Source organism: Dermacentor silvarum, chromosome 2 (assembly GCF_013339745.2).
Source record: "Dermacentor silvarum isolate Dsil-2018 chromosome 2, BIME_Dsil_1.4, whole genome shotgun sequence".
In the NCBI taxonomy this organism is placed as follows: Eukaryota; Metazoa; Arthropoda; class Arachnida; order Ixodida; family Ixodidae; genus Dermacentor; species Dermacentor silvarum.
In genome coordinates this window covers 164,468,777-164,482,675 of record NC_051155.1, presented here as the reverse complement: position 1 = coordinate 164,482,675, position 13,899 = coordinate 164,468,777, and the positions used below count along the sequence as shown (strand labels likewise).

At 46.2% G+C, this 13,899-nt stretch overlaps 1 protein-coding gene across 1 annotated transcript in view; it reads left to right on the top strand.

Annotated features, from left to right (window-relative positions):
• Window positions 1–13,899, top strand: part of LOC119442032 (GON-4-like protein) — a 55,716-nt gene that overhangs the window by 4,283 nt on the left and 37,534 nt on the right. Inside the window, 4 exon segments of the mRNA XM_037706748.2 lie at window positions 103–222; window positions 5,626–5,794; window positions 10,496–10,615; window positions 13,190–13,289. Of these exon segments, the coding sequence (XP_037562676.1) occupies window positions 103–222; window positions 5,626–5,794; window positions 10,496–10,615; window positions 13,190–13,289 (509 nt within the window).

Below are 13,899 nucleotides of genomic sequence, written 5' to 3'. Positions count from 1 at the left end.
TTTCTCCTTTTACCAGGAACTCTGTTACGCTGGTATCTCGTTTGATGCTGCATGACAGGTTCCTTATTGTTTCTTAGAAACAACTGTTGTTTTTTTGTCTAGAGTGAAGATGACATCACTGAGCCGCCCTCATCGGTGGCAACAAGTGCCCCATTCTCCCCAACCGCCTCAGACACAGCATTGGAGAGCCCAGAAAAGCAGGACCCTAGTGATGCAGGAGCTGTGAGTACATCATCAGAAAATGCAAGCATTAATTGGGGGGGGGGGAGTAGAAATTCTCATTTTGTCTCATGTTGGTGGGCAGCAAGTTTTTCGTGAAAATGGGCAACGCGATGTTCAAGTGATTAAGGGCGCACCAAAGCGCAGGACGTGTTTAGTAATGCGAGCCACCTTGGTTGCATGTCCGGAATAGAAGGCAAGTTACTTTCGTACCAAGAGCGGGTGCTCGGTGTACCAGAAGATGCCATAAAGTGAAAGATTGGTGGCTGTGCGAGCTCGATTCTCGAAGGGACTCTCTGAAGAGTCCCTTTATTCACATTATTATTATCATTATTTTTTTTTTTGCTTTGTCTACTGGTGTTCTTCAATGCTAGAAAGTAAGCGCCATGTGGTTTTTGTTTCCACACGAGTAGTGGTATTCTGTGGGAATAATTTCCATTTGTCCAGAACTAGCAATTGCAGCAACTTCTGGCTAAGTTTAGTTAATATTGTTACGGGGAAAGAGGTTTAAAATATGTTTACAGGGTACTTGTAATGCGGCCACTGGCATACAATACATACAAGATGGCATCACCAATCCGCGCGCCATCAGAGAGAGTCGTCGTTTTCCGTACTGTCCTCAGCTTCGTCTCGAGGAGGAAACAACTTTATTAAGAAAATTTTCAGGGCGTTGTAGGTGGCCGCTTGTCTGCGGCGACCTCTTCCGTCCAGGCAACGATTCCTTTTTGTAGCTTTTCTTCTGGAGACCGTATTAGGGTCTCCCATGTCGTTTAAGAGGGAGCTGGCAGAAGCTCTCTGGGTGGGGGAAGACCCTCGTTTCAAGCAGCGCTTGGTAACATGACCCCCGATGGCGAAGGCGCCATCCCGGTGCTGGCTAGATTGTCCGAGTTGTATCGCTTGAGGTGGGTGACCTGTACCACATCGGTGGAAGGTCGAGACGTGGTGGAATCGAGGGGCGTGATTTCATATGTGACGTCAGTCACTTAGCGCAAGATCCGGTACGGGCCAGAGTAAGCCAAAATCAACTTTTTGCAAAGGCCAACTCGTCGTGATGGTGTCCAAAGAAGGACCCTATCACCAGAGTTGAAGTGGGCATCATGGTGGTGGGCATCGTAGAAGAGTCATTGCTTGTCCTGCGAAGCGGTAAGGTGCAGGCGTGCAATCTGGCGTGCCTCTACAGCTCTGAAGATGGCGTCACGGGTGTATTCTGACGATTAGCCGAGAACGGCGGGAAGGAGGGTGTCAAATGGCAGCATGGGATTTCTTCCGTACAAGAGGTAAAATGGAGAAAAACCAGCAGAATCATGTCGGGAGTAATTATAAGCAAATGTTACGAAGGGCAGAGCAGGTTTCCAGTCATGATGGTCGGCAGAAACATACATAGCAAGCATGTCTTTGATAGTTCTATTAAGATGCTCTGTGAGGCCGTTAGTCTGAGGGTGGTACGCCGCTGTCAACTTGTGCTTTGTAGTGGAGGAGTGCAAAAGGTCCTGGACAACCTTCGAAATGAAATAGCGGCCCCGGTCTGTGAGGAGCTGTGAAATATAACGTCTTCGAGCAAGAAGTCTGCGACGTTGGTTGCACAGCTGGTTGGAAGTGCCCAAGTGATCGCGTACCGGGTCGTGTAGTCAGTAGCGACTGCTATCCACTTATTTCCGCAGGTAGATAGCAGGATGGGACCAAGAAGATCAAGACCAACTCTAAAGAATGGCTCCAATGGCACGTCAAGGGGTTGAAGGCGGCCAGCTGGGAGTACTGCTGGTTTCTTGTGGTGCTGGCACTTTTCATGGGAAGCGACGTAACGGCAGACGGAACGGTAAATACCGGGCCAAAAGAAACGATGCCGAACACAGTCATACGTACTAGAGACTCCGAGGTGACCCGCGGTAGGCACATCATGTAGCTGTGTGAAGACAGTTTGAAGCATATGTGTGGGAATAACCAAGAGCAGTTCAGGACCGTCAGGGTGCATGTTGTAGCGGTACAAGACGCCATCCTGCAGCACAAGCTTACGCAGAGAAGGGGAAGGTGTCTCAGAAGTCAGCCGAAGAATGACGTCTCGCAAGTAGGGGGTTGCAGCGTTGCTCATCTCCGATGTTCTGAAACGCAGATAGCGACAGCATGCAGGTATACTTGCAGCTGTCGGGAAGCTCCGGTGGGTCTACTGGATGGCGCGATAAGCAATCGGCATCTTCATGCAATTGGCCACTCTTATGCACAACGGTGTATGAGTACTCTTGGAGTCGTAGCGCCCACCGACCGAGATGTCCAGTAGGATCCTTTAGGGATGAAAGCCAGCATAAAGCATAATGGTCGGTGATAACTGTGAACGGCCGCCGTACAAGTAGGGGTGAAATTTACCCACTGCCCAAACGAGGGCAAGGCACTCGCGTTTAGTAATGGAGTAATTACGCACCGCTTGGGACAGAAGACGGCTAGCGTACACAATAACACGGTCGCAACCTTGCTGGCGCTGAGCCAAAACAGCGCCGATTCCATGACTGCTGGCATTGGTTTGAACTTTCATTGGAGCAGTCACGCCAAAATGGGCTAGAACTGGCGGTGAAGTGAGCCGCACGATAAGCTCAGCGAATGCAGTAGCTTGTTCCGGGCACCAGACAAAAACCATGTCTTTCTTGAGAAGTTCTGTGAGAGGGTGCGCAACATTAGCGAAGTTGCGTATGAACTGGCGGAAGTATGAGCAGAGGCCCACAAATATTCGAACGTCGTTGGCACAGGTCGGCACGGGGAAATTCTTTACGGCGCGAACTTTCTCAGGATCGGGGCGGACACGGGAAGAATCGACAAGGTGTCCGAGCACAGTAAGTTGCTGGCAGCCGAAGTGGCATTTTGATGAATTGAGCTGAAGCCCAGCCTTGCAGAAAACAGAAAGAATTGTCAAAAGACGCTTGAGGTGTGTGGCAAAAGTTGGTGAAAAGACAATAGCATCATCGAGGCAGCACAGGCAGATCGACCACTTAAAACCGTGAAGGAGAAGCGTTCAAATGTAGCCGGGGCATTACATAACCCGAACTGATAGAGGCCATCAGGTGTAATAAATGCGGTCTTTTCACGCTCCATGTCGTCAACTGCAATCTGCCAGTACCCGGAGCGAAGGTCTATCGAAGAAAAATATTTTGCACCATGTAAACAATCGAGGGCGTCATCTATCCGCGGCAGGGGATACACGTCCTTTTTTGTTACTTTGTTGAGATGGCGATACTAGTCGACACAGAAGCGCCAGTTGTCATCCTTCTTTCTCATGAGCACGACCGGGGAAGCCCAAGGGCTACAAGAAGACTCAATGATATCTCGGGCAACCATCTTGTTGACTTCCTTCTGTATGACTTGGCGCTCAGTAGGGGAAACGCGGTAGGGCCGTCGGTGTGTATCCAATGTTTCACAACGGACGTTTGACCCAGTGGCCGGTCATCGAGATCAAAAATGTCCCGGTATGAGGCGAGAAGGCCATAAAGTGCGTCTGCATGGTGGGCCAGAAGGTCAGGAGCGATCATTGTTGAGAAAGGTTCTAATGCTCAGGTTGTAGGGTCCGAACCAGCAGAGGTAGAGGACGCAGTATCACCAGTCAAGGCAGAAATGTGGTAGTCGGAAGCCGGGGTCAAGGTTGCAAGAGATATACCCTGAGGTAGCACTTGAGGACAGAGGCCGAAATTCACCACAGGAAGACAGGTGGCATTGTCTTTTATGCGGACTACCGTGTGGGGGAATGCGACGTTCTGCGGCAGAAGGACGGTGGCTTTGGGTGACATGACGTAATCGCCGTTGGCGACAGGTGGATCGGGTGAAACGGCAATATAGGTCACGGCTCGGTGAAGTAGGCGAACGTAATCGGTGGAGCATAGTCGACTCGGGGTAGGATCCGAAGGGTCAACGGCACACGGTAGGGCAAGTTGGACAACACCCGCAGAGCAATCAATAACGGCCGAATGTGCCGAGAGAAAATCAAGGCCTAAGATGATTTCGTGTGGGCACTGCTCCAAAATGTAAAACATAAAAGAAGTATGGTGTCCGACTGCAGTGACACAAGAGGCACACATCCCAGTGACAGCTGGAGTTCCACCGTCGGCTATGCGGATGACAGCGAGCGGGGCAGGAGCGAAGACTTTCTTTAGGCGTGTACGGAGGTTCGAGTTCATAACCGATATGTGTGCTCCTGTGTCAGTCAGTGCTGTCACAGCTATACCATCCACGTCCACGTTGATAAAGTTGTGATGGCCAGGCAGTGTAAACAGAGGAATTTTGGGTCGGGTCGTCATGGCAGGCTCACCTCTCGGAGCTGCGCCCGTTAGTCTACGGAGGAGAGGCAGGAGTAAGGGGATGGAGAGCACCGAGGCAGAGGTGAGCGGGAAAGACGTGAGTGTGGCGAAGGGGAACTGTTTTGTCGTGCGGGCAGAGATGTTATAGCGGTGCCTTCTTCAATGCGCGGCGGCGGGCTGGGACTGCCAGGCGGGCGGGCGTTGGGCATTGCGATAGCTCTGCCAAGGCTGCGTGTTCCAAGAGCTGCAACAATGGCAAGAAATATGTCCAACGCGTCCTCAGCAGAAGCATATAGGCCTATCATCAGAAGTGTGCTATTCCTCCGGGTTCTGATAATGCAAAACATACAAAGTGGCAACACCAATCCGTGCACCATCAGAGAGCGTTGTCGTCTTCTGTACTGTCTGTCCTCAGCTTCATCTCGAGCAGTGCTTGGTAACAATATTTGAATATTGTAAGGTGTAATTGCATTGTGTTAGAAGATAAATGAAAACTCAACTTGGTAACTTACAGTTTTCCTGCTCAAGGAGGACCCTCACATGCTAAATTTCCATGAAATCTATGGCAACATTAATGATGTCATTGGCATTATGGTTTGGGCATAGAATGAAAAAGGCAATGTTTTGCCTTCACTTTTTTTATTAAAGCTAATTCACACAATTAGACTAAAATGATGGCCCAGTTCATGCACGGAGCTACTGTGGTTTGCAAAGAAAATCAAACTGTTCAAAGTAAAAAGGAGAGAGAGAAAAAAAAAACTGCTTCAAGTGTAATGACAAGCCTGCAGCTGTCTTCTAGCATTTAACCAGTGTGCATGTGTGCGCACGTGTGTGTATGTGCACATACATACGCATGCACATTATACCCAAGTTTTAACTCAAAAAAGGCTTTGATCACCATGGTGAAAGGGCTTTTTCTATACAGGAGAGCTGACTTGTAGGTTTTAAAAAGTGTCCATATAGCAAGGGCTTGAAGAGTCGGTTTTGAAGCTGTTAGATTCAATTTCGGGCTAAATCAAATTCAGTGAGTCAGAAAATAGTGAGTAGTCATTCTGTCAAGTCTTTTTATCCTTTTTGACTGCTGTGTGGCGAAGCTGCTTGTTACTCATCTAAATGTTTCCACTTGCAGGAGAGTGGTATTGCTGAACGTACCCGATCAAAATTGCCGCTTCACGACACTCCCCTCGAGTGCATCGAGGCTCAGTTCATTGCTCCGGACATCACCACTGACATGTATGACACCGAGTGTGATGATGAGGAGTGGAAGGAGTTTCTTGTCTCACTTGTGAAGCCTTTTGGTAAGCACACTAATTGTTTTCACTTTGTGAATTACAAAAGGGTAAAGTATTTCCATGATGAAGTTGATGGTTGTGGGGTCTCACAGAGCCTCTTGGGACAAAGGAACGACAACACAGTAGTGCAAACAAACAAAAGGGCATTTGTTGCATCTTTCATTCACTAAAGCACGTTAGTCGAATTACTACCCATAAAACATTCACATGGGCGCACGACAAATCGAGGAAGTCCGACTCACCGCGACCGGATAGCGAGCGAATATGTTTGCTCCGTGCTAGACACCATCGCCTAGTCATTCACGTGTACGGTTATGCGAACGGTGGCGCGTTCAAAACATCCGTGTTCAGCTATTCCGGTGTCGCGCTCCTACGCCTTCTTGGGACGGTCCTGCGAGGTGTCTGCGCTGCCCGCCGACCCCACGTCAAAGAGGAAGACCCTGCTCCCTTGTGCGCCCAAGTAACCCCGCCGCTAGGTGGCGTTGGCAGCGCAACACCTGCGCCATCTCTCGTAACACCTACACTGCCCGCCGCCGCTTAGCTTTGCGGGGAAGCCGGATTACAGTAGTCGTGAAAGCCATGCGGGGAAAAACAACATCAGTGGACGCGTGGGAGTCGCGCATCCCCACAACCCCCCAACCTTAAATCACTACATATACCGGCGAAACATGTCACACGGTCTAACATCAACGCGTGCGTCGCGAACAAAAGGCAATACATGCGGCAGTGGGCGCCGAGGAAATGTCCACACGTTTTCCACAACATGCGTGCCGACAGTGTCTCTGGGGCACACCGCTGGCATCCGTTGGTCACAGGAGCAGCTCTGCAGACTCTACGGCATGACTCCAGGCTATGCTCCAGGCCAGGATCCGAAAACGGTGGCACAGAAGTCAGCACGAGCAAGCATGGCTGACGCTGACTCACCCTGCTGGTGAGAGCTGCTGTAGCTGTTGGTGACTGCCGGCTCTTTTCCCAGCCATCGAGAGTTGCGAGCCGGACACAGGCAGCCGTCGAAGTCGCTGCGCCGAACTGGCCACAGGCATCTCCTTTACCAGGGCTGGCTGGTTCGTAGGCCAGGGCAGCAGCACAGGCGATGTGCAGGTGGCCGCGAACCAGGGTTGACTCTGCTCACACTGCGTGCACTCAGCGCACTCAACAAATACTAAAATAGTGCAAGGGAGAGGAATTCGGCATGCACATCGCCCACGTGGTACGATGTTCGATTTGGCTAGCTAAAGATCAGGCGGCTACTCAGACTTAGCTAGCTAAGTTCACGTGAACAAAGCTCGCTTTCTTGAGTCGCACGAATAATTTCTATTCGTGCGAGGCTAAATAGAATGAGGGAAGCAAAGTGCGACACCTCAACACTACGATCCACCAGATTGTGTCCCTCCACGTGCGACAGGCGGCTTTGTAAAGCCTTAGGCCTAATGCGTCGCTACCCTGACAACAACCGGCATAAAAAAACAACACCTAAAATAGGCACAAGAACAGGCAGCCGCGAGGAGACGTTAGCTCTGTGAGGTGGTCCTACCCCGCTCGGTGCACGCAGCATCCGAGTTGACGGCGCCCACCGTCCCAGACGGTGTCGGAGCGCCCGGCGCCAGGCCCCAATACCAGTCGGCCCATAGCGGCACCCGTGGCCCGTGGCCACCCGGCTCCCTGAGCCGCGACTTCCGAAGTCAAAGAGATGGAAGAAGCTATTTACATAAGAAATTCAGACCACCCACCAGGCTTCCGTACTGACTCGCTTCAGGCGTGCCAATGCTCCGCGTGCGCTAGGCCTCGCTCTCCCAGGATGCAGACCATGTGGCTCTCGTACCGAGTGTACTTGAAAACACTTGCGAAAAGGCTTAGCATGTTGAAAAGTTCAAACACGCTACAGCAACTGTCGCCTCACTCAAGAAAGCACGCCGCCGACGCTAGCGATCAAAATCCATGCTAGGAATACGCTTCGGTTCTAACAAAGGTTGTCTCGAACCGAGAAAAACTATCAAAACTATCATCAAATGCCTCAAGAGGTCCACATTGGGCAGCCAGATGTGGGGTCTCACACATGCTCATGGGACAAAGGAATGACAACACAGTAATGCAAATAATCAAAGGGGCATTTATTGCACCTTTCATACACTAATGCACGCTAGCCGAATTACTACGCATAGAACATTCACATGGCCGCGTGACAGATCAAGGAAGTCCGACTCCCCGCGACCGGATAGCAAGGGAACATGCTAAACACCAACGCCTAATCGTTCATGTGTACGGTCACGCGAACAGTGGCGCATTCAAACGATCCGTGTTTGTCCATACCGGTGTTCTGTCCCTATCCTCGTGAAGCGTGGATCGGCGCACGCGCGGAATGTCCGCATTGCTCACAGACCCTACGTCCAAGAGGAAACGCCTTCTCCCTTTTGTGCCCAAGTCACCCCGCCGTTAGGTGGCGTTAGCAGTGCAACACTAGCAGCATCTCTCGCAATACGCCGCTGCCGTAAAACTACGCGGCGAAGCCGGATTACAGGAGATGGGAGCCATGCGGGGAAAACCACATCAGGGTATACGTGATAGTCGCGCATCCCCACATGGTAACACAATTGCCAAGGCTGTTTATAAATACGCCTTTAACATTTGTAATGCAACAAGCCTCTCTAGCCACCCAACCTCTTAGACTTACTTTGCTTTAAAACGTCACATTGAACTGACGCAGCCATAAAGAACAAAAAGTAAAGGCTAGGTACAGTTTACTTTTATTGCTTTCATGTAGTTACCCAATTCACATGGTTCTGTAGATTCAAAAGGTACTGAGGCAGTTCAACCACTTCTCTTAACTCAAGCATTGGATAATTTCAGCTAGATTCCTTTCACCCACCAGCGGTGGGTGAAAGGAATCTGAGTTCATTTGAGTTAAATGGATGTCAGGTATGTTGATTGAAGTAATGTATTGATATACAGTAGACAACCATTAGTTTGACTCTGGTTAATTCAATTTTTCTGTTAATTCAATCCCGACCGAAGGTGTCAGTCAGCGCCCATGCATTTTTATGGGCCCAAACGTTCATTATATTGATCCTAATATTGGCGTTCGCCGGATAATCTGCACTTGACCACACTAGAGGCTCGCGCCCCACCCCATTAACGAACCCTGTAGTGGCAGCGTCTAGCTCAGCAGAGTTTAGGGGGCAGCAAATGCTTTGAACACACGTCATCTCCTATCAAAAATGCCTATTTTCGGCCCGCCTTAGGAAGATGTTCAAGCAATAATGGTATTTACCTGATTATAATGGGTACCTTTTTTTTTCCGAGGAAATTGGGCTGAAAATTGCCTGTGCAATCAAGTACGAAATCAAGTGCAATCAAGTACGAAAGCAAAACCACCTTTGGGACGTTCGTACGCTTAACCGCACAACATGGCTGTATTGCAGCGAAGCTGACTTTAGAAAACCAGCCACCGTTCTAAAAAATCAGTTGTGCGTTAGATTTCTACTTTGACTAGATTCTTTACGTCATTTTACATTAGTTTTCTACTTTGTACAAATATAAAGTTTGCGTGTGTTTGTTTCAGAGACTCGAGCAAATAGTGCAAAATTGATCAGATTTTTTCTGCATCTTGTTTAATTCAACCCGCCGAATAATTAGACCAGTTTCGTTGGTCCCGTCAGGGATGAATTAATGGGAGTCGACTGTATAATTAATTATGTATGCAACACATCTTCCTATGCCGTGCATACAGCCCTAAATTGGTTTCTCTGTCTCTCTCTTCTCCTTACTTTCTTTTTTTTTTTTCACAATTAAAAGCAAATGTAAGAATTTGGTATCACTGTAGCTTCAGCTGTTCAGATAAGAACAGGCAATATGTGCAGGTGGCCCCCATTTTGCAGTAGTGGCAAAGAAACACTGATGAATGTTTTTCAGTGCACCAACAATGCACAGCGAGGCTTTACGTGCCGTTCCTTTCTTTCTTCCTTTTCTTTTGCAGCATTATCATGTCACATTTATACACAACGTAATTCCCTTTGTATCTGTAACACCTATATAGTAAGATTGCACCATAGTGCACTGCGATGGTTCCCATGTCACCTAGTGACTGAAGATAAGTGAAAAGGGCTTGGCATACGAAAATGTCTCAAGAAGGTCCCAATGTTTAATTGCGCCCTGAGTTAGAAGGAGATAAAAGCCACAGGGATTTCCTTCGGGGAGTGACAATGACAAATGGAGTCAAATAAGGCGCCACTCAATAACAGGGCTTAGGGAGCTGGCTCTAGTTGGTGGCTAGCAGGATATCTTTTAGGGGGGCATCACATAAAGACTGCTGACATGTTACAGTGCTCATGTATCGCTTCACAGCATTTGAAGGAAAGCATGATTCTGATCATCAAGTGCCACCACATCTCAGCGACTAAGGCATTCTTATGCATGAGCTTTAAATTTCAAGCGAAAAAAAAAAAAAATCTCAAAAAGCGTGGTGGCTACAATTTGACTATAGATTTATGTATAAGTAAATATATTTTATTGCATGTCGTGAAACCCCAGGTAGCTGGAAATAATCTATAGCCCTCACTTTCACAGTTGCTCTTAGTGCATGCTAAAGTTTTGGGATGTAAATGTATCCTTTTTTTTTTCTTGATCTCTCTCTCTTTCTCTCTATGTTGTGCAGCTGTACATTTGAAAGTATTACCAAAAGTAAGTGATGTGCGCACTTGCTCTTTGCAGAACAAGAAGACACCCACGAAGATGATGTAGAAGATCCCGAATATACCATTCAGGATGAGGAAGAAGAGAACGATATCGACTCTTGGGATATTCGCAATGATCTTGCTGTCAAGATACCCCGTGAGCTGCCACCTCTGTTTTTTTAAAATCTGTCTCTCTCTCTTGCGGTTACCATCCCTCTGTGGATGTTGCGAGGCATTATTAATAATAAGCGCTTCTTGTAGCTAGACCTTTACCATGTGTTTCACTTCTAGAATCATTTGCTGCATTGCTTTCTCTGCTTGCTGGCACAATGTGGCAGTCTGACTGTACGCATAGTGGAAGGACTCTTGGTTAAATTATGTTTTTGCGCACTACTTGTTATGGTTAGTCTGCCTGCATTATCAAGAACAGCAATAGGTGTGACTTTTTTTCTGAGGAAGGGCAAATACTACAATCCAATAATTAAGTAATGCAACTGTTGCAGACAACATTTGTTTCATGCTTGCTTTAGTGATACTGCTATGGTATGCATGCTTGTTTTTGTGCTGATATTTTTTTTTAAATAACATAGTTAAGCTGTGCAATACCCGATTCCGGAGATCATATATAATCTGCTTTCTTATGCAGTTCTCCATGTGCAGTGTGATGTTTTCACATCCCCATAGTGCTTCAACTTTCACTGCTGTGTGCATATTTCATTGCATATTGCATAACATTTTTGTGCTATAATCTTTGTATCACTTCTGTTATTACAAGTTTGCATGACTTTCTCGATTGTCTATGTTCTTTGTAATTGTTACGTTTTCCACCTTGTTATTTATTTAGGAATACTGCAGGCCTTAGAAGGCCCAGGCAGGAGGGGAAAGGTACATACAAAAATGAAAATACAATAGATTGATGAAGGGAGTAAAGCACCTAAGTAATGTATAGATGAGTAAAGCACCTAAGTAATGCATAGAGGGTGACAAATACAAATTGGAACACTGTTTCATAAGCACAATTTCAAAGCACTGGAAGTGTAATGAGAAAAAGAGGAGTATATAATTCAAAATTATTACAATGTGTACATCAATAAATAATGCATAACGATACAAATTGAAACAATACTCCATAACAACAACCACTAATTTTAGATAGTAATAGACGCTATTGAGTCAGAGCTGATAAGTTTGCTATAAGGTAGGCTGTCCCATTCCGTTACTGTGCGAGGGAAAAAGGAATACATAAAGATGTTGGTTCTACCATTATAAGGCGTTAATGAGGCTGCGTGGCGATGTCTCGTTCGGCGGGCAGTGAGGGGTGTTGTATAAGGTTCGGGAGAAAGAGATAGTTTATGGTTACTCAGTAAGAAATTTAAGCCTGTGAATTTTTCTTCTTGGTTGCAAAGACTGAATATTGTGTTCAGCCATTAACTGACTTGGGGAATGACTTGAGCGATATTTAGAAAAGATAAACCTTACTGCTTATATGTTGTATCATTTCTAGTGCATCGATGTTAGTTTTAGTTTAGGGATCCCATACAATAGCGGCGTACTTGAGTTTAGGACGGACAAGAGATGTGTAGGCGATAAGATGGATTTCAGAAGGAGCGTGTTTTAATTTATGCCTCAGGTAGCAAAGTTTTTTAAAAGCTGAGTCGCAAAGGTGAGAGATGTGCGAGTTTCAACTAAGGTTACTGGCTATTGTAACACCGAGGTACTTATATTCATTCACCTCCGTAAGAGGTTTGGATGCTAGGCTATAAGGTAAATGATAATTTATTAATTTTTCTAGTGATCTTCATAAACACTGTTTTATCAATGTTAAGCTGCATATCGCAGCGTGCACACCAAGCTAGTATGTCTTGAAGGTTAGAGTTCAGAGTAACTTGATCTTGTTGGCAGGTGATTTCATTAAAGAGCAGACAGTCATCAGCAAATAGTTTTATTTCTACGGGTTGAGCAACAGTGTCTACAATGTCATTAATATATATGTTAAATAATAATGGTCCAAGAACACTGCCCTGGGGAACACCAGAAGTAACAGGAAGGATACTGGAAGAACAATTATCAACTACTACGAATTGCGCACGGTTAGAAACATAAGCGTGAATCCAATTTACGAGATGTGAAGGAATGTTGAGATGTTCAAGTTTTTCTATTAGCTTTGTGTGCGATACAAGATCAAATGCTTTCCTTAAGTCCAAAAATATGATATCTGTTTGCCCTGATTTGTCGACAGTGCTAGCGAGACTGTGAATTACAGTGAAACAGAAATTTCTAACCATAAATAAATAAAGTAGGTGACATTGAGAAATGAACTAACCATCCTATGCAAGTTTGGTTCAATAAAGAAATTGTGTTTTTTTGTTTCCTACAGTGAGAAACAATGTTTTTTCTTTTCCTACCTTGCAATGTAGCGTTTAATTTGTGCGCATGAATAGCTTTGCATATGCTTAGGTATTACCTTGAACTTTTGAGTGCTGTGAGTCGATTGTTGGTGTGCATGGAGGTATAGTTGAACCTCGTTACAACGAAGTCGCACCTGACACGAAAATACCTTCGTTATATCCAATATTCGTTATAAGCATATCTTCTCTGCGCACTGATATTGGTGAGAAAGTTTTTACATTTACTTCGTTATATCCGATAATTTGTTATATTCGTGTTCGTTATATTGAAGCTTTACTGTAGTGCCTTTCAAGCATCGTCAATGGCTGCTCTTTTATTTTAGAGAAAGAAGTGAGTGACCTGATGACTGAGCTCATGCAAGCAGCTACGCGGGAGCTCTTGGACAATGAAGAGGAGGAAGATGCGCTGTTGGTTCCAGTAAAGTAAGCACAAGTCCTTTTACCAAACTTGTGCCTACTTGTACAGATGGAAATGAATGGCTGGATACAAGTTTGTTTGGTTGCTCACATTCTTTGTTAAATCAGTGTTTCACAATGCTTCATGATGTGTTCTGAAAACACATCTCTGACCACCTCTTCGTAGCTTGAGTTACGTGTGAAGCAGTTGGCAGTTTAAGCGCGACACTGAGGAGAATACTATTCGCCGTGCATGTATCATGTTCTGCGTTGTGTGTCCTTTGCTTTGTCCCGTCCTGACGGTGTTTTTAGGAGGAAGCTTTAGCTCGGGGCCAACTCCTGTTCAAATACATGTAAAACGAAGAAATGCTTTTATGGGACAACTGCTGGACCGGTTTGAATCAAATTTGTTGTATTTGAGAAAGCTGGTTAAATTCTAGCGACTGTAGGAAGCAAATATTTTTATTTAGTGCCTGCAATTTTTTACAGATATATTCCCAAAAGTTGGTAAGTTTCAAAAATTAGAAGCACTGTGTTTACAAATCTGTTGCTCCGCACCAAATACAGATGTCGCAGTTCTGTAAACAGCACCCGTTAGAGCAGTTAAAGCAGAGAAATTTAATTTATGAATTTACAG